At 35.4% G+C, this 21,557-nt stretch overlaps 1 protein-coding gene across 9 annotated transcripts in view; it reads left to right on the top strand.

The window, feature by feature from the left end:
* CCDC178 (coiled-coil domain containing 178) overlaps window positions 1–21,557 on the top strand; it is a 452,006-nt gene that overhangs the window by 93,117 nt on the left and 337,332 nt on the right. For all 9 annotated transcript variants that reach the window (XM_032311014.1, XM_032311010.1, XM_032311011.1 and 6 more), the window contains one exon: window positions 1,295–1,448. In XM_032311014.1, the coding sequence (XP_032166905.1) occupies window positions 1,295–1,448 (154 nt within the window). The remainder of the gene's footprint in view (window positions 1–1,294; window positions 1,449–21,557) is intronic.

Here is a 21,557-nt window from a genome sequence, read left to right on the forward strand (position 1 = left end):
TAAAATCTGAACAATTGGTGTCTAGGGGCACTAGTAGCAAAATCTACCCTGAAAAATCCTTAAAAAGCTGAGGAATTGGTGGCATCAAGTTTAGGAAATGGAGTGAGGAGACAACTAAAGTAATACTTAGTTCCTAAGTTCGATGACATTGGGCACTTGTCCACTTCTTAGTCAAAGTCTGTAGTTCATTATCTGGACTGGGGGAAATAGATACTATTGAGAAAAGTGCTATGGTGAGCGCTGTGAATTGTGTACGACTGATGATTCACAGATCTGTACCCCTGAAGCAAATAATACATTATATGTTAAAAAAAAATTTTTTAAAGGAAAATATAAAAAAGAAATAAATATAATCAAACATATATTTTGAACGCTGAGGTTCCCCATCTCTCGTTATCTACTTGGCTTTTGAATCCCGATAGGGAGACCTACACTCTCCAGACGTGGAAGGGTAAAGAAGAATCTTTTGCTTATTTTTTATTGTTTTAATTTTCATTTCCTTAATGAGGTTGTATCTTTCAGTTTCGTTTGACTCTACTCCTAAAATCAGGGTTAGTGCATGAGAACCTGGGCTACTTCCAGGTGGAGTTATCTGTATTTCTTACTGATATTTTGTGGAAATGATAACTTTGTCATTTTCTTGCCATACTTTTTGTGTATATAAACTGTAACACCATTATCCAAAGTGGCTTCTATCTTTTATATGTGTTTGCTACCTACCGGATAGGATATAGGATTATGTGGGTCACAGTTTAGCTCTGGCTTTCTTTGTGGAAGATCACATAAGATCAAAATACTTGGCAATTTATTTTTTAATAAACCTATTGTTTTCCTAAGCTGCAGTTTCCTCCATTTTACCTCTAAGACTGAGAAAGATAAAACAGTAAACTAGGGCTTTAATATGCAGTCTTTTCACTGCTACAACGTCTCTTCTTTTTTTCTCTTCCTTTTGTTTTGCCTTCCCATCCCTGTACTGCCCACCCTCTGAATCAAAGGTGCTTAGCTCTATCACCTGAAATTAAATCAAAAGGTGATTTATTTTAAATAATTTAGGAATCACTTTTGCCTCATTTTTTCCCATTGGAAACATAAATACATCTGGTGAATTTTTTCTCACCATTTACTTCTTGATCCTAAATAATACTTTTAAAAAAGTTGCTTTGGCATAGGACAAATTTTAGGAAAAGGTAAATTCCATTGATTTGCATTGTTATGTCAGAAACTAATTTACATAAAATTTTAAACATGATTTTCCTTTCATTGTGGATAAAACCAACCATGTTTTTCCTCTTAGGAGAGAGATAGAGAAACTTGACAATCTATATCATCACTACTCTACAGCGGTACAAAATGTCAGTGTTAGTATTGAGGAGAACAAAGAAGCAGTGACTGAAGCACTGAAGGAAACAAAGTCATCAACAAAGGAACTATCTGATTTATCAAAAATGGTGGGTTTTCCAATTTAAAAATAGAAAAAATACTGATTTTAGTTTTAAGCCATAGTTGTTAAAACTTACAATTATCTGTCTACGTTGGTCTTCTCTTATTACACAACAAATTACCAGAATTTAAGCAGCTTGAAACAACACCCATTTATTATCTCAAGGTTTCTCTGGATCATGTCTTAGCTGGTTCCTGTGCTTTGGGTCTTTTTTTTTTTTTAGTTTTGTTTTTTTTTTTTTAAACTGAAATCAAACTATTAGCAACCCTACATTTCTTTTTGGAGACTCTAGGATTAATCTGTTGTCAAGCTCATTTCAGTTTTGGCAGGACTCAGTTTCTGTGCTTTTAGAACTGAAGTCATTGTTTCACTTGTGGCTGTCAGCCTGGGATCATTCTTAGCTTTCAGAGGCTGCTTGCATCCCAGGCTGGTGGTTCCCTTTGTCTTTAAATCAGAAAAGGGGGTTGAGTCCTCACCGGCATAGTTACACCTGACCTGCTCTTATGACTCATTTTTCCTGCCTTCTTGTTCTCCCACATCTTATTCACTATATTTACTATTCATAGTAAATAGTAAAAGGAATAATAAGATGGTAAAAATAAATAAAACTATAGTACAAAGCAATAATATATATTCTATACCTTTTGGCATTCATTGGAATTAAAACTACATGTTTTTATTGCCACTTTCTATTGTATTTCTATCTATATACTCTTTAACTGTGTTTCATTAAATTTTTAAAAAAATTAATCCATAATTAAGAGTGAGGCTAAGCATGTTTTAGTGGCTTTTTGGAGGTCATTTATATTTCCTTTTTTTGTGGAAAAAGCTGCTAATTATTTTTCCCCATCTGTTGCATGATTATTTTTTGACTTAATTTGTAAGAACTTGTATATTATTGATACTAAATATTTTAAAGTTATATATATTAAAAATATTTTTATCCAGTCTTCTTTCATTTCTTTATGGTAACTTCTGATGAAGAAAAACTTCAGTTTTAATGTAGAAAAGTTATAAATACTTTCCTTCGACCTTTGTGCTTTTCTGAATTTAAGAATTTTTTTTCTACATTGAAGTCAAAAAATATTCTCTGATATTTTATTCTAAATGTTTTGAAATTTGGCTTTCCATATTTCATGATGCTTCTAGATGAAATTATGTTTAAAATATTCAAAACTGATATTTTTCTCCTATCTTTTATTTATAAGTTTAAAAGTAAGAAACTATCTAGAATTTTAGGAATGCATATTTCATTTGCCACATGTGAAGTATAATCAATATGAAATTCATATATGGGTATGGTGTGAAGTTGAGCTTCCAATTACATTTTTTTAATTAAATAGAAAACAAATCGTTGCAATATAAGTTATTATATTTCTATATTAATATTCAGTGCCATCTCTGTCACATGTGAGGCTTCCATATTTTTGTGTATCTTTTCCATCTTTTTTTAATTTATTTGGTTTACTTAACCATCTTTACCTCAGCACTTTATGTCTGTATTACTAAGATTCTAATGATTTTTGATTATCTATTGTGGTGAATCCCTCAGTCTTACCTTTCTTTATGAGTTTTAGGCTGTTCTTGACCTTTGTTCTTCTCTATAAATTTCAGTGTTATCTTATTCATTTCCTTCAGAAGTTTTATTGGAATTATGATTAGAATCATATTCATTTATGGATTGTATGATGGAAAAATGAGATCTTTATGATGGGGATACCTAAACATAAACATGATCTATCTGTCCACTTATTTGGGTAGTTTTTCTAAATTGAACCTCAAGCAGTTTCCTTGGAACTTTGTAGAAGGCAAACTCTCTCTGTAAAATCAACCCGAGATTAGTCTTAGACAAATTAACTCATATCTCCACTGAATTTTAAAGTTAATTTTTTAAGTAAATTTTTAATGTAATTCTGATTTATTTGTAAATGTAGTCTATATGGTAGGTACTATTTAAAATTCATGAAGATTTAATTTTTGTCCTACTACATGGGTAATTTGCATAAATATTTTATTTAGGAAACCTTTTTTCTCTGGTAGTGGGATGCAGTCCTAAATAGGTTCATTTTGTAAACTAATTCTGTTATTTAAATCTTTTATATTTCTGATTTATTTTCTGATATAAATTACTGAGAACTGTATTAAAATGTTTCAATGTGATAGTGGATTTCTTTCTTATTGTTTCCATTATTGTTGTTGTTGTTGTTTTCTGCTTTATATAACTTGTAACCATGTTTTAGATGAAACTAAGTTTAGAATGTTTAGAATTAAGTTTTTGCTTATGATATACTTGATTTTTACATTTTTAAGCTATAAATTATTAGAAGTTTTGGAATGGATATTTCATTTACTGATTATAAATCATAATCAACATCTTTAACTTCTTCTTGAAGTTTGAGGATCTTGTGATTTTTTTCTTGATAGGTAGTTTACTTTCCATCATGTTATGCCTATCTTATTTAATAATCCCTGTATTAAGATAAGTTTTATTAGTTTACATAATAAATGTTTTATTATATTTTTCCCATTGTAATCTTTTTGCAAAGTTCTATTTGCTTATTACATTATTTTTTCTTGTTACTAAAATATATCCTTTATAAGCTTTTTTAGTGAGCCAAATTTGATATTTTCAAAATTTTGTTTCCCTGCAAGTGTTTTCATTTTGTTCTCTTTCATGCACTATAGGGAATATGTCCCTAACTTAATATGGAAATGACTTACACTGCTGCATACGCAATGTAAAAAAATCCAGAAAAAGGCAAGGCTTAAAACACTAAACTAAAACACAGTGGGCCTAAGTGCCAGGGGGATGACATAGGAACAATGAATTGGAAGAAACTGATCTTAAATAGATAGTAATCTAAGTATCTCTTCAATTTTCTCTTGTTTCTTTGACCAGGTTCTCTGTAGTTACCCTTTTCCCTCTAATTCTGTTCTCTAGCTACCTGCAAGAGGCCAGAAATGTGCCAAGAGCTTTCTTTATTCTGTTTTGATTTTTTTTTCATAAATACAGTTCTCTCTGACTATAAAGTTGGTATTCAACTTACTCATTTTTCCAGTCCTACCAGGGTCTGACTGAATCCTCTCATTTTTATTTATTTATTTATTCATTCATTCATTTAATTTTTCTTTTTTTTTTTTTTAAAGATTTTATTTATTTGTCAGAGAGAGAGAGGGAGAGCGAGCGAGCACAGGCAGACAGAATGGCAGGCAGAGGCAGAGGGAGAAGCAGGCTCCCTGCTGAGCAAAGAGCCCGATGTGGGACTCGATCCCAGGACGCTGGGATCATGACCGGAGCCGAAGGCAGCTGCTTAACCAACTGAGCCACCCAGGCGTCCCCATTCATTTAATTTTTCTAAGAGAGAGAGAGCACATGCACATGCATGTGAGCAGTGAGGGGAGGGGCAGAGGAAGCGGGAGAGAGAGAATCAATCTTAAGCAGGCTGCAGACCTTTCTGGAGCCCAGCAGGGGATGGTCTCAGGACCTTGAGATCATGACCTGAGCCAAAATCAAGAATCAGATGCTTAACCAGCTGAGCCACCTAGGCACCCCATGAATCCTCTTCATTTTAAACTTCAGCTTGGAAGGAGTAAAATCATTGGTAAAACAGTCTCCTCACTTTATTCTGTCCGCTTTGGCCTCTAATTGCACTCTCTGTTTACATTCATACCAGTACTTACAACACTGTTGAAATGAGTGATTGCTTGTCTACTTTTTTTTAGACTATAATGTTTTTAGGAGATGCATTGTGATTTTTATTTCCTTTGTGTAACATGCACAGTTTCTTTCCTATATTAGGTACTCAATGAAATGCCGTATTAGGCACTCAAGGAAAGGCATTTCAGTCTTTTTGAATAGGTGAGTTATCCCGGGAATAAATGAAACCAAAGGAGGAAGGGAGCAAAGGGAGGAGAAGGGGAGGGAGGGGAAGAGAGGGGAGGAAAGAAGGAATGAAGAAAGGGAAGAAGGAAAGAAGTAAGGAGAAGAAAGATTGAAGTAAGGAAGAAGGAAAGGAAAGAAAAAAAGAAGGAATAAATGGAAAAAAGGAAACACATCACTGTGAGCTTGGAAAGAATTTTGTGAGGTATGGAGTGTAGAGTGCATATATTCAGAATATCTGTGAAGATTTAAAATGATGCTTGTAGCTTTCTTACATTTTATTTCTTTCCAGGGGGCGCCTGGGTGGCTCAGTGGGTTAAGCCGCTGCCTTCGGCTCAGGTCATGATCTCAGGGTCCTGGGATCGAGTCCCGCATCGGGCTCTCTGCTCAGCAGGGAGCCTGCTTCCCTTCCTCTCTCTCTCTGTCTGCCTCTCCGTCTACTTGTGATTTCTCTCTGTCAAATAAATAAATAAAATCTTAAAAAAAAAAAAATTAAAAAAAAAATATTTCTTTCCAGGGACTACTGTAAGCATCAGAGAAATATAGGACAACCAATAAAAATTTTAAAATATTATATAGTGTTATGAAATAATTATGTTCTCAATTTTTTAATCATGCTGAAATTTGTCAAGAATATCATTTTTTTAAAGATTTTATTTATTTGACAGAGAGAGACACAGTGAGAGAGGAACACAAGCAGGGGGAGTGGGAGAGGGAGAGGCAGGCTGCTTGCTGAGCAGGGAGCCCGATTCCGGCCTGGATCCCAGGATGCCCCAAGAATATCATTGTTGATAAAATATCTTCAAAAATGGAAAATTTGGGGTGCCTGGGTGCCCCAGTGGGTTAAGCCTCTGCCTTTGGCTCAGGTCATGATCTCAGGGTCCTGGGATCGAGCCCCGCATTGGGCTCTCTGCTCAGCGGGGAGCCTGCTTCCCTCTCTCTGCCTGCCTCTCTACCTACTTGTGATCTCTCTCTCTGTCAAATAAATAAATAAATATTTTTTTTTAATGGAAAATTTATTCACTAATCTTACAAGCAATCAGTTTTTTATCTCTTTGATCATCTCTAAAATGGCAAGTATGGCCTTTCCTAACAAAAATGTTATTTTTAATGAGATATTATGAATATATGTTATAATGTTAGTAATATTTCTCAGTTCTAGTAATCTTTTGGGGACCATCATATTTTCTGGGGAAGAACAGAACATGATGAAGTTTAGATATATTTTTTTCCTGCATTTTGCTCATCATAAAAACCTTTAAGCTAGGTTTTTAAGGAGCGCATGTTAAGCACTCAATTAAAAGCAATGATGTGCATCACTTCCATGCATTATTTTTTGGTATGCAGTTGAAACTTCCAGCTCAAGAGAAAAGTAAAAGATTTGTGCTGCCTAATTGCACATACAACCTAACTGATTTTTTAAAATTTCAAGGCATATCATCCTCCCAATTTAGTCTTTGCTTCATTAACATACACTCTTTTCTAATTTGTGTTGGAATTGTATCTATGAAAACACATTTTTCCTTCTCATGTCTACAAACAATAGCTTTTTTAGGTCAAAAAACATCTTGAAATTGGTTAAGTACCTTAAAAAGTGTCAAAATAAAATAATTTTTAAATGTTGAATTACAGATTTTCTATAAATTCTTATCTCATGTTTTCTTTGAAGTCTACTGCTACTATAGTTCAGCATTTTTTTTTTTGGACTTAATTTCATCTTCTGCAACTCTTAGCTTCTTGTGATATTAAAAAAAAGCCATCTGTATTTCATTTTATCCAGTTGTTTCATTAGATAATAAAAAATGGTTTTTAAAAATTTATAAATCCTTTGTGATTTTCATATTTTACTGACCAGTGGCAGGTACACAGAACTTTTTTAAAAAATCAGATTGTAGATAAGGATTGTAAATAAGTGAATAGCTTTTGTATGTATGCCTATGGTTTCATTTTTAGATATTGATTTTGTTAGCAGAAATTTGTTTTATTACTACCTTATTGGTCTCTGTACTATATCGTATAAATTCTGATACCATAAAACATTCCACAAATTCTTTTTGACTCATTGTTTACCTTAAAATCTTCTTAAGAAATTTATTTCTTAAAAAAAGGCCAATGATTATTACTAATCATATGCATAATTATTACTATCACCAACTAAGAAACTAGAGAGGCAGAGTAAATTCTTCATGGACTCAAAGCTGTTAAGTGGTAGAGCCAAACTACAAACTACAATGCAATTCTTTCATTATAATATATTCAATATAATAATATGGATAAAATGTGATAATGTATACAAAAGTACATATTGCTAATTTTTTTATTATAAGATTTCAATTTCAGTGTAGCATATTCCTAAAATATTTTAAAATTCTTTGAAATTGACTTTATTTCATTTCTTATTTTAAAGAAGTGTTTAATGTTGTCTAAATATTGATTTCAAATATATGCTCATTATCATGTTAAAGACTTAAAAAATATATGCAGGTTATAAAAATTGTTTACCAGGAATAGATGTTGCTTTGTGAGCATCTGTGAAGATTCTAAAGAGTTTCTCATTTGATGTATTGAAGTGATGTATTATATTAATATTAAATCTTTTTTAAATTCTTGAGATGACTCTGCTTGGTTATGGTTTATTGTTCCTTTAATTTACTGCTGAGTTTGATTTGCAAGTATTTTATTTAAGATTTTGCATCCATATTCATAAGTTAGTCTGTATTCCAGTGTTCTTAATTTGTGCTATATTTGATAGATTTTCTTATCAGGATTATACTAGCTTTAAAAAATGAATTGTGAAGCTTTTCTTCCTTTCTTATTACCTGAGGAATTAATATGGATTTAAATAACTTTTTCTTGAAAGTTTGATAAAACCCTTTAGTTGAAAATATAACTCTGGTGTTTTTATATTTTTTAATTATTTGAATTATTATTCTATTTGTCATGAACAGTTGTTTCATTTCATCGCATGATTGGTCGTACCAGGTTATATAGGTTTCTTCTTAAGGTTAATTTACAAGTTTTAATGGCCCTAGAAATAATCCAAGTGGATTAATATTTTGAAATTATTATGATATGATATAGAATGCTCTATTATACTTCTGTATATCTCTTATTTCTAATTTCTAATTTCACTGTTTAAGTTAGATTTTCAAATTTTTATAAATGAAATAGAAAAAAAGAGGTGGTCCTTAGATTTCATACTTCCACAGTTTCCAACTTCTAAAATAGTAATGTATGCTTTTACAGTTACAGTTTATTTTCTTACTCCTTTAGGCTTATTCTATTCCTTTTTACCTTTCACTTCTCTGTTCCCAATGCTTAATGTTTTGTTTTTGTTTTTAAATTTTTCTCAAAGAGCTACAGTTGCATTTCTTGTTACATTTTTTTTTTATTTCCAGCATAACAGTATTCATTATTTTTGCACCACACCCCCTGCTCCATGCAATCTGTGCCCTCTATAATACCCACCACCTGGTACCCCAACCTCCCACCCCCCCGTCCCTTCAAAACCCTCAGATTGTTTTTCAGAGTCCATAGTCTCTCATGGTTCACCTCCCCTTCCGATTTCCCCCAACTCCATCTCCACTCTAAGTCCCCATGTCCTCCATGCTATTTGTTATGCTCCACAAATAAGTGAAACCATATGATAATAGACTCTCTCTGCTGGACTTATTTCACTCAGCATAATCTCTTCCAGTCCCGTCCATGTTGCTACAAAAGTTGGGTATTCATCCTTTCTGATGGAGGTATAATACTCTATCCCCAGGGGTACAGGTCTGTGAATCACCAGGTTTACACACTTCGCAGCACTCACCAAAGCACATACCCTCCCCAATGTCCATAATCCCATCCCCTTCTCCCAAACCCCCTCCCCCCAGCAACCCTCAGTTTGTTTTGTGAGATTAAAAGTCACTTATGGTTTGTCTCCCTCCCAATCCCATCTTGTTTCATTGATTCTTCTCCTACCCACTTAAGCCCCCATGTTGCATCACCACTTCCTCATATCAGGGAGATCATATGATAGTTGTCTTTCTCTGCTTGACTTATTTCACTAAGCATGATACGCTCTAGTTCCATCCATGTTGTCGCAAATGGCAAGATTTCATTTCTTTTGATGGCTGCATAGTATTCCATTGTGTATATATACCACATCTTCTTGATCCATTCATCTGTTGATGGACATCTAGGTTCTTTCCATAGTTTCGCTATTGTGGACATTGCTGCTATAAACATTCGGGTGCATGTGCCCCTTTGGATCACTACGTTTGTATCCTTAGGGTAAAGACCCAATAGTGCAATTGCTGGGTCATAGGGCAGTTCTATTTTCAACATTTTGAGGAACCTCCATGCTGTTTTCCAGAGTGGCTGCACCAGTTTGCATTCCCACCAACAGTGTAGGAGGGTTCCCCTTTCTCCGCATCCTCGCCAGCATCTGTCATTTCCTGACTTGTTGATTTTAGCCATTCTGACTGGTGTGAGGTGATATCTCATTGTGGTTTTGATTTGTATTTCCCTGATGCCGAGTGATATGGAGCACTTTTTCATGTGTCTGTTGGCCATCTGGATGTCTTCTTTGCAGAAATGTCTGTTCATGTCCTCTGCCCATTTCTTGATTGGATTATTTGTTCTTTGGGTGTTGAGTTTGCTAAGTTCTTTATAGATTCTGGACACTAGTCCTTTATCTGATATGTCGTTTGCAAATATCTTCTCCCATTCTGTCAGTTGTCTTTTGATTTTGTTAACTGTTTCCTTTGCTGTGCAAAAGCTTTTGATCTTGATGAAATCCCAATAGTTCATTTTTGCCCTTGCTTCCCTTGCCTTTTGCGTTGTTCCTAGGAAGATGTTGCTGCGGCAGAGGTCAAAGAGGTTGCTGCCTGTGTTCTCCTCAAGGATTTTGATGGATTCCTTTCGCACATTGAGGTCCTTCATCCATTTTGAGTCTATTTTTGTGTGTGGTGTAAGGAAATGGTCCAATTTCATTTTTCTGCATGTGGCTGTCCAATTTTCCCAGCACCATTTATTGAAGAGGCTGTCTTTTTGCCATTGGACATTCTTTCCTGCTTTGTCGAAGATTAGTTGACCATAGAGTTGAGGGTCTATTTCTGGGCTCTCTATTCTGTTCCATTGATCTATGTGTCTGTTTTTGTGCCAGTACCATGCTGTCTTGATGACGACAGCTTTGTAATAGAGCTTGAAGTCCGGAATTGTGATGCCACCAACGTTGGCGTTCTTTATCAATATCCCTTTGGCTATTCGAGGTCTTTTCTGGTTCCATATAAATTTTAGCATTATTTGTTCCATTTCTTTGAAAAAGATGGATGGTACTTTGATAGGAATTGCATTAAATGTGTAGATTGCTTTAGGTAGCATAGACATTTTCACAATATTTATTCTTCCAATCCAGGAGCATGGAACATTTTTCCATTTCTTTGTGTCTTCCTCAATTTCTTTCATGAGTACTTTATAGTTTTCTGAGTATAGATTCTGTGTCTCTTTGGTTAGGTTTATTCCTAGGTATCTTATGGTTTTGGGTGCAATTGTAAATGGGATTGACTCCTTAATTTCTCTTTCTTCTGTCTTGCTGTTGGTGTAGAGAAATGCAACTGATTTCTGTGCATTGATTTTATATCCTGACACTTTACTGAATTCCTGTATAAGTTCTAGCAGTTTTGGAGTGGAGTCTTTTGGGTTTTCCACATTTAGTATCATATCATCTGCGAAGAGTGAAATTTGACTTCTTCTTTGCCGATTTGGATGCCTTTAATTTCCTTTTGTTGTCTGATTGCTGAGGCTAGGACCTCTAGTACTATGTTGAATAGCAGTGGTGATAATGGACATCCCTGCCGTGTTCCTGACCTTAGCGGAAAAGCTTTCAGTTTTTCTCCATTGAGAATGATATTTGCGGTGGGTTTTTCATAGATGGCTTTGATGATATTGAGGTATGTGCCCTCTATCCCTACACTTTGAAGAGTTTTGATCAGGAAGGGATGCTGTACTTTGTCAAATGCTTTTTCAGCATCTATTGAGAGTATCATATGGTTCTTGTTCTTTCTTTTATTGATGTGTTGTATCACATTGACTGATTTGCGGATGTTGAACCAACCTTGCAGCCCTGGAATAAATCCCACTTGGTCGTGGTGAATAATCCTTTTAATATACTGTTGAATCCTATTGGCTAGTATTTTGTTGAGTATTTTCGCATCTGTGTTCATCAAGGATATCGGTCTATAGCTCTCTTTTTTGGTGGGATCCTTCTCTGGTTTTAGGATCAAGGTGATGCTGGCCTCATAAAATGAGTTTGGGTGTTTTCCTTCCACTTCTATTTTTTGGAACAGTTTCAGGAGAATAGGAATTAGTTCTTCTTTAAATGTTTGGTAGAATTCCCCCGGGAAGCTGTCTGGCCCTGGGCTTTTGTTTGTTTGGAGATTTTTAATGACTGTTTCAATCTCCTTACTGGTTATGGGTCTGTTCAGGCTTTCTATTTCTTCCTGGTTCAGTTGTGGTAGTTTATATGTTTCTAGGAATGCATCCATTTCTTCCAGATTGTCAAATTTATTGGCGTAGAGTTGCTCATAGTATGTTCTTATAATAGTTTGTATTTCTTTGGTGTTAGTTGTGATCTCTCCTCTTTCCTTCATGATTTTATTTATTTGGGTCCTTTCTCTTTTCTTTTTGATAAGTCGGGCCAGGGGTTTATCAATTTTATTAATTCTTTCAAAGAACCAGCTCCTAGTTTCGTTGATTTGTTCTATTGTTTTTTTGGTTTCTATTTCATTGATTTCTGCTCTGATCTTTATGATTTCTCTTCTCCTGCTGGGCTTAGGGTTTCTTTCTTGTTCTTTCTCCAGCTCCTTTAGGTGTAGGGTTAGGTTGTGTACCTGAGACCTTTCTTGTTTCTTGAGAAAGGCTTGTACCGCTATATATTTTCCTCTCAGGACTGCCTTTGTTGTGTCCCACAGATTTTGAACCGTTGTATTTTCATTATCATTTGTTTCCATGATTTTTTTCAATTCTTCTTTAATTTCCCGGTTGACCCATTCATTCTTTAGAAGGATGCTGTTTAGTCTCCATGTATTTGGGTTCTTTCCAAACTTCCTTTTGTGGTTGAGTTCTAGCTTTAGAGCATTGTGGTCTGAAAATATGCAGGGAATGATCCCAATCTTTTGATACCGGTTGAGTCCTGATTTAGGACCGAGGATGTGATCTATTCTGGAGAATGTTCCATGTGCACTAGAGAAAAATGTGTATTCTGTTGCTTTGGGATGAAATATTCTGAATATATCTGTGATGTCCATCTGGTCCAGTGTGTCATTTAAGGCCTTTATTTCCTTGCTGATCTTTTGCTTAGAGGATCTGTCCATTTCAGTGAGGGGAGTGTTAAAGTCCCCTACTATTATTGTATTATTGTTGATGTGTTTCTTTGATTTTGTTATTAATTGGTTTATATAGTTGGCTGCTCCCACGTTGGGGGCATAGATATTTAAAATTGTTAAATCTTCTTGTTGGACAGACCCTTTGAGTATGATATAGTGTCCTTCCTCATCTCTTATTATAGTCTTTGGCTTAAAGTCTAATTGATCTGATATAAGGATTGCCACTCCTGCTTTCTTCTGATGTCCATTAGCATGGTAAATTCTTTTCCACCCCCTCACTTTAAATCTGGAGGTGTCTTCGGGCTTAAAATGAGTTTCTTGGAGGCAACATATAGATGGGTTTTGTTTTTTTATCCATTCTGATACCCTGTGTCTTTTGACAGGGGCATTTAGCCCATTAACATTCAGGGTAACTATTGAGAGATATGAATTTAGTGCCATTGTATTGCCTGTAAGGTGACTGTTACTGTATATGGCCTCTGTTCCTTACTGATCTACCACTTGGAGGCTCTCTCTTTGCTTAGAGGACCCCTTTCAATATTTCCTGTAGAGCTCGTTTGGTATTTGCAAATTCTTTCAGTTTTTGTTTGTCCTGGAAGCTTTTAATCTCTCCTTCTATTTTCAATGATAGCCTAGCTGGATATAGTATTCTTGGCTGCATGTTTTTCTCGTTTAGTGCTCTGAAAATATCATGCCAGCTCTTTCTGGCCTGCCAGGTCTCTGTGGATAAGTCAGCTGCCAATCTAATATTTTTACCATTGTATGTTACAGACTTCTTTTCCCGGGCTGCTTTCAGGATTTTCTCTTTGTCACTGAGACTTGTAAATTTTACTATTAGGTGACGGGGTGTGGGCCTATTCCTATTGATTTTGAGGGGCATTCTCTGAACCTCCTGAATTTTGATGCTCGTTCCCTTTGCCATATTGGGGAAATTCTCCCCAATAATTCTCTCCAGTATACCTTCTGCTCCCCTCTCTCTTTCTTCTTCTTCTGGAATCCCAATTATTCTAATGTTGTTTCGTCTTATGGTGTCACTTATCTCTCGAATTCTCCCCTCGTGGTCCAGTAGCTGTTTGTCCCTCTTTTGCTCAGCTTCTTTATTCTCTGTCATTTGGTCTTCTATATCACTAATTCTTTCTTCTGCCTCATTTATCCTAGCAGTGAGAGCCTCCATTTTTGATTGCACTTCATTAATAGCTTTTTTTATTTCAACTTGGTTAGATTTTAGTTCTTTTATTTCTCCAGAAAGGGCTTTTATATCTCTCGAGAGGGTTTCTCTAATATCTTCCATGCCTTTTTCGAGCCCGGCTAGAACCTTGAGAATTGTCATTCTGAACTCTAGATCTGACATATTACCAATGTCTGTATTGATTAGGTCCCTAGCCTTCGGTACTGCCTCTTGTTCTTTTTTTTGTGTTGAATTTTTCCGTCTTGTCATTTTGTCCAGATAAGAGTATATGAAGGGGCAAGTAAAATACTAAAAGGGTGGCAACAACCCCAGGAAAAAATGCTTTAACCAAATTAGAAGAGATCCAAAATCGTGAGGGGGGAGAAAGGGGATAAAAAGAGGTTCAAAAAGGAAGAAATAAAAAAAAGAAAAAAGAAAAAAAAAAAGGAAAAGAAAAGAATTAAAAAAAAAAAAAGAAAACACCAAAGAAAAATGTAAAAAAGAAAAAATATATATATTAGATAAACTAGTAAAAAATCGTTAAAAAAGAAAAAGGTAACAGTTAAAAAAAAAAAAAATTTTACCCGAAGGCGAGGAAAAAAAAAAAAAAAACAAAAAATGAAAAAGAAAAAAATTAAATTAACTGCAAGACTAAAAAAAAATCACAGGGAAAAAGCCATGAGTTCCGTGCTTGGCTTTCTCCTCCTCTGGAATTCTGCTGCTCTCCTTGGTATTGAAACCGCACTCATTGGTAGGTGAACTTGGTCTCGGCTGGATTTCTTGTTGATCTTCTGGGGGAGGGGCCTGTTGTAGTGATTCTCAAGTGTCTTTGCCCCAGGCGGAATTACACCGTCCTTACCCGGGGCCGGGGTGAGTAATCTGCTCGGGTTTGCTTTCAGGAGCTTTTGTTCCTTGAGCGCTTTCCGTAGAGTTCCGGAGGACGGGAATACAAATGGCGGCCTCCTGGTCTCCGGCCCGGAGGAGCCGAGAGCCCAGGGCCCCACTCCTCAGTGTGCCCTCAGAGAACAGCGCCCAGTTACTCCCGTCTGCCTGACCTCCGGCCGCGCTCCGAGCTCACCGAGCCTGCGACCAGTTCAAGGTAACACCGAGCTGTGAGCTTACTGTCGGCTCTGTCTCTGTAGCTGGCTTTCCCGTTCCAATACCCGCAAGGTCTGCGACACTCAGACACCCCTGATCCTTCTGTGACCCTGCGGGACCTGAGGCCACGCTGAACCCACGTGGGCTTCGCCCCGGTTTAGCCTTGGAGCAATGTCCCTCAGCGGAACAGACTTTTTAAAGTCCTGATTTTGTGTGCGGTTGCTCCGCCGCTTGCCGGGAGCCGGCCCCTCCCCCCGGGGGTCTATCTTCCCGTCGCTTTGGATTCACTTCTCCACCGGTCCTACCTTTCAGAAAGTGGTTGTTTTTCTGTTTCCAGAATTGCTGTTCTTCTTCTCTTCGATCTGCCGATGGATTTTCAGGTGTTTGCAATCTTTAGATAAGCTATCTAGCTGATCTCCGGCTAGCTGAAGCAGTCTCAGCCTGCTACTTCTCCGCCATCTTGACTCCTCCCGCCTCTTGTTACATTTTGAAGCAAGATTTCTTAAAAGGATTTTCTGTTTTCACTCAGATTGCTCAACTGCATTCCCCCTTCAAATGATTTCCAGTCAGTTTTAACTACCACACTACACTGAAATTACTAATAAGGGATCCTATTTTCTTTCTTACAACCCTTCAAAAATCTGGTAGGATTCATTACGCATAACTATTAGCTAACATTTCTTTAAGGCACTTTGTGAATAGCACAAATATTTAATTGGCATGCCTCAGAGTTTAGAATATACTCATATGAGTAGAAGAAAATATTGATCTATGACTTCACTATCCAGATGTGGTCACTGCTAATATTTTGTTGTGCATAAACAGGCATTGTGCTATAATTAAAAACTGTATTTTCATATGCATACAGTAATTGATGACATGTTTCTCCTTAGATAAAAACTTATTCAAAATTATCTTATATTTTACAATGTAATTTTAATAATTGAGAAATTTTAGACCTTTATTATCAAATGTTTAGGATGTTTTCAGTTTCTAAACATTATAATCAAAACTGTGGTATTTCTAAAACTTAAAAATTACACAACTACTCATTTTAACAAAATAATACTGTGATGCAAAAATAATGAATGTTGCACTATAATGTATTATTAGAGGTTCAAGCCAGAATTTTATGCCATGTATTTCTGCTAGGGCTTGAATGATTGCCTGCATTTTTACATTTCCCAAAATTAATTTTTAACAATAATATTTCCGTTAATTCAATTTCTTGGCTTTCATATCATTAATCTTATAGAGCTGTTATCCACGGGAACTTGTATGGCAACTGCTCACAATTAAGATCTGGGCTTATACTATTTTTATATTTTACCTAATGTTATACCTTTAAATATTGTTGATGTTACACATTGTTTCTTTAAATCTAAAGAATTTTAGCCATCAGTTTAAACATAATCATACCGCCTCTCAGAGCAGTACACATTGTATTATATTTGTGCTTGTTCAAGGAGGAAGGAGAAGAAAGCACAAAAGGGCTTACTACCAGTACGTTTATAGTTAGGCAGGATTAACCATTGTCCCATATGTCTGTATTTTGTTTTACTCAGGGTGTATATGTCATTTAAAGGACAAATGAGTCCTATTTACAACATCTCATCCTTCTAGATGTTAAAAAGGTTTCCAGTTTATGAGAAAGTAGTTAGTAAACATTGTGTACACTGTGTTTAAATTTAGAGAAAAGATTGTTCTGCGAACAGCTAGAAGAAGTGATATTGTTAAAATCCCTTCTAAGCATCACAGATACTTATGCTTTCTCCTGGGTTGATAGAGATGGGAAGACGGAAGGTTCTAGGTCAGAATGTTCCTTCAGTGCTGCTGTGTGTAAAGTGGGCAAACTTCAAATAAATCCTTACTTGAAACATCTAGTCTTCTAGATGTTTAAACGTGCACATATGTTAAAGGTAGAGAGATAAAGTAACACCCTTTAAGTATTCTGTTAATTCATAAGGATGGTTGTATTTTGGGAATGGGATTGTTAAACTTGATGTCTTGGAGAGTATGCTGACTGTTCACTGGGTGGCAGGGCATGGGGTGGGCCAGGAAGGGAGTGAAGAGAGGAGCTTTGTGTGCCCATGAGTCCTTAGCCAAGTTCAGATGGTCTAATACCCGAGTTCTTCTGTAAGAACACTGTAGTTAACACTGCTGTGTATTAAAGGATAAACAAGTCCTAATGTACAAAGTATATAAAAAGTAGGAGTGGCACAATAGTCCTGTTGTAATAAATGTCCTTTTGTTAGTTTTTAGGAAGGACTGCTCTCTTCTGTCTGTTAATCCACCTCTTGGAGCTAGATGTATCCCTGTACTTAGTCATTGAAATGGTGGAGGGAGTACAGGAAGGGTGAAGGGAAGGGCTTTTTACTACTCTCTCGATATCTAGAAGACAGTTTCAAGTGACAATCATAGGTCTGTATATGGGTTTTTGTGAAGTACCTGTGTTTATTTTGGACAAGGTTCATTATTTGTAACATCTAAGTTTTTCAGATATCCTGAGGCGCAATGTATGATAAAATGTACGGCTAGTGAATTAACCAATTTACATGTTTCTTTTTGTTATAATTGATAGGAAAGAAGCATCTGGAACACGGAATTGTTAAACTGTCTCTGAGAAATGTATGTTAGGACTTGCTGGGTTGGCAGCCCGTGGCAGAAGGAAGTATAGAGGGAGAGATGTATGTGTGTGTGTTCATATTTACTTTTAAATGATAACTGTTAATATGTGTACATCGCTTTTGTCTGCACTATATAGGAAGGTACTAAGTGATTCAATGGCAACATACCTGCTTGCTAATAGTATAGATTGGATTATGAATTTGTTCAGAAACATTATACTTTGTGTACTCTGTTACTCTGTGTCTCACTTTTAATTGAACATGAAGAGAATGCAATTATTTTAATTGTAATTTTGCCAGTATCTTTATCTAGGTGTCTGTTGCCATTTTTGTCTTTCAGTACATTTTTGTCACCACGTAAGGCAAGCGTACATTTTTTTTTCTTTCTGATTGAGTTTGTGTAGTGTATTTTAGGTTATCAAAATACTTGTAGTTTTGGGACTTTGAAGTGGTAAATATTCATGTTATGTAAAAAAGCACAATACATAACTTTATGATCTTAATTACATTAAAATGCTTTGTTTCATATGTATACACACGGGACCTAGAAGTCAAACAGTAAACTGCATGTGATTACAGAATTGTTTTTGCTTCTTGTGTTTTGCAATTTCATGTACATGTTAACTTTTAAAAATTACATTTAAAAAAACTACATACCAATTCTTCATGTTTTCTTATAAGTGTAGAAGGTTTTTCCCTCCTCAATATCATTTGTCACTTAATTTACTAATTCTATAAATAAAAATTCCCAGACTTTTTCTTAAGCAAACATTATCTATGTTGTAAGAGAGAGAGATTCTGGAATTTTTACAATTGATTTGAGTGAAATGGAGAGCTAAGAAAAGCTATTCCCATAATAATTTTGTATGCATTAGGTGCCTTCTGATTAATTTTTAGATGAGATTACCCACTGGATTTCTTGTACTTCACAGTTCTCTTAGAGTAACTCTGTATTAAGTACTGTAAATATTGGTTACTTTCATTAGTATTCTTTATAATTTTTTTAAATATTTTATTTATTTATTTGATGGAGAGAGATCACAAGTAGGCAGAGAGGCAGGCAGAGAGAGAGGGAGAAGCAGGCTACCTGCTGAGCAGAGAGCCCAACACAGGGCTCAATCCCAGGACCCTGAGATTATGACCTGAGTCGAAGGCAGAGGCTTAACCCATTGAGCCACCCAGGTGCCCCCTCATTAGTATTCTTTAGATAAAAATGTTCTAAGGTTGTAAATTCCGGGGCACCTGTGTGGCTCAGTTGGTTAAGCCACTGCCTTCAACTCAGTTCAGGATCGTAAATCATTTTACGATCATTTTCTAGTTATAGAGGTGGTTTTATATATGTTAGAAAACTATATTCTATGTAACTGCTAAAATTTAAGTTAATATATTTGGGTATAATTTATAAATATTAATCAATTTTAATTGAAATTCTTTTTAAATTGAAGTGATTCACATATACCTTAATCTAGAAGGACACATAAGGCTATTGGCTCTTGACTATTTCAGTGTAACCAAAAATAATGAAGTGATTATCTAAAAAATATTTTGGCCATGTCCCCACTATCTAATGGAATACACACACAAACGCAGCTACATGCATACATACGTGCATATGTATACATAAACATATATATGCATACCTGTGAATTATATGCATATATAGATGTGCATACATACATATGTACATATATGTACGTATATATGAATGAATGCATGCGTGCATCCCTGGTCTACATGGGAGACCCACGTGTTGTGAATTTTGTATCAGCAAAATACTAAAAGAGACTGACAGTGTATAAAATAAAAGAAAGCCATTGGATCTCATGATTCTTCTGGAAAGAAGCAGGTTGATAAAATTGTTCACCTGCAAACTTGTGCTATTTTTCATGAAAAAGGAAGGATGATCCAAATAGTGAAACTAAGAGTCCTGAAGGTGGGACCAAGAATTGAGAGGGTGGATAAAATTCCAGAGGGTGCCGTTGAGAACTACAGAAGATTATTCTTCCTCTTGGCTGAGGATAGAAAAATTCAGGGAAATGTAGCAGAACGTGGAGTCAGAAACAGAGCATGAGAAGCACTCAACCAGCCATTGCTGACTTAAAATGGAGCGGGCCATGTAAAAAATGTGAAAGGAAAATGAATTCTGCCCACAGTCTTAATGAAATTAGCAGTGGCTCATTCCCTGGAGTCTCTGCAGAAGAGCCCAGCTGAAACCATCATTTCAGCTTATGAGACCTTAAACAAGGTGTTTACTTAACCCACTAGCATTCTGTTCTACAGAATCATGAGATAATAAATACATATTATTTTAAGCCAGTAAGATGATACCATTCTATTTGTTCAGTTTTCTTTTTTGTCTTAGAAAATTTTTCAAAAGGTTTCCTCATATAGAGTTTCCATATTTTTGATAAGTTTATCCTTAATTAGTTATTTTGTTGCATGTTAATTGGGGATTTTTTCTTTCATTAATTCTTATTCCTGGTTATATTTAGGTATATAAAATCAATAATGCTAATTCATATTTTACTAATTTACTGATTTTAAAAATATTTATGGTAGTTTAATCATTTTTTTTAAAGATTTTTGTTTATTTATTTGACAGAGAGAGATCACAAGTAGACAGAGAGGCAGGCAGAGAGAGAGAGGAAGGGAAGCAGGCTCCCCGCCGAGCAGAGAGCCCAATGTGGGACTCGATCCCAGGACCCTGAGATCATGACCTGAGCCGAAGACTTAACCCACTGAGCCACCCAGGTGCCCTTAATCATTATTTATTTTGGATTAGCCAAGAGTGCTATTATTTCAACTATAATTGAAATATAATTGAAAGGGATATTATTATCCCTTCATTATTTTTATGTCTTTTAAAAAAGTTATCTTTTATCTGATTACATTGGTTAATGTATCCAGTACTGTGTTAAATGGTAGTAGAGATCATTGGCATCCTTGCTATGTTCTTCTCTTGATGGGATTGATGCTAGTTTTTTCCCTTAAGTAAGAGTCTGAGTTTAGGAGTCAAAATATATTTTGTCATGTTAAGAAAATATTGGTTTCAATTTATTGAGTATTTTTTTAATTGGAGACAGGTGTCAGATTTTGTCAAGCTTCTCTTTTGCACCTAGGGAAATACTTATATATTTTCTCTTATCTGTATAATATCCATATGAAGTTAGTGAATTGTATTGATGGGTTTCCTAATGTTGAGCCTTGCATTATTGTAATAAATCTTATTTGGTTATAATATCTCTCACCCTTATCTTAGACACATTTTAATTTTCTTTTTGTCTTCATCATTCAACCAGAGCATCGCTGATTTAGGTTAATAATGGTTTCCATATTGCTAACTCTAATCATTGTTTCTTTGTCCTTATTTTAATTATAATTAAAGTGCTATATGTAGCACTTAACCAAACTGATTATACCCTATATTATTTTAATAATAATTAAAGTGCTATATGTAGCACTTAACCAAACTGATTATACCCTATCTCTGGAAACTTTTTCTCGTGGTTTCTAACACGCACTATTCTTATTTCTCTTTACTCTTCTGCAAAGTTGCTCTCAGTTTCCTTCGCTAGTTTCTCGATATTTCCCCAACTGCACAAACATCTGAGACTCTCGGGGCTTTGTCTTTTAGAATAAGCTTTATGTATATGTAATTAACAAGTCAAACCCACTTAGTTGTCTAGTTGATATCTCAAGCTTACCTTTTCCAAAATTGGAACTTTAGATATCCAGCGTGCAGTTTTTCCAGTTCTAGTTTATGACATTCAGTCCTTCTAATTTTTCAGACCAAGGTAGTTGAAATACACATTCGAACTCTGTATTAATTTATGTTGGGAATTGTTAGGCAAAAAACAAAACAAAACAAAACAAAAAAAACCCTTCTGTTCAGTTTTAGTAGCTAATGCCAAAAAATTTTTCCAAGATAGTTACACATTTTTTCTACTCAGACCATTATGTATGAGAGTTC

This window comes from Mustela erminea, chromosome 13 (genome assembly GCF_009829155.1).
Source record: "Mustela erminea isolate mMusErm1 chromosome 13, mMusErm1.Pri, whole genome shotgun sequence".
Classification (NCBI taxonomy): Eukaryota; Metazoa; Chordata; class Mammalia; order Carnivora; family Mustelidae; genus Mustela; species Mustela erminea.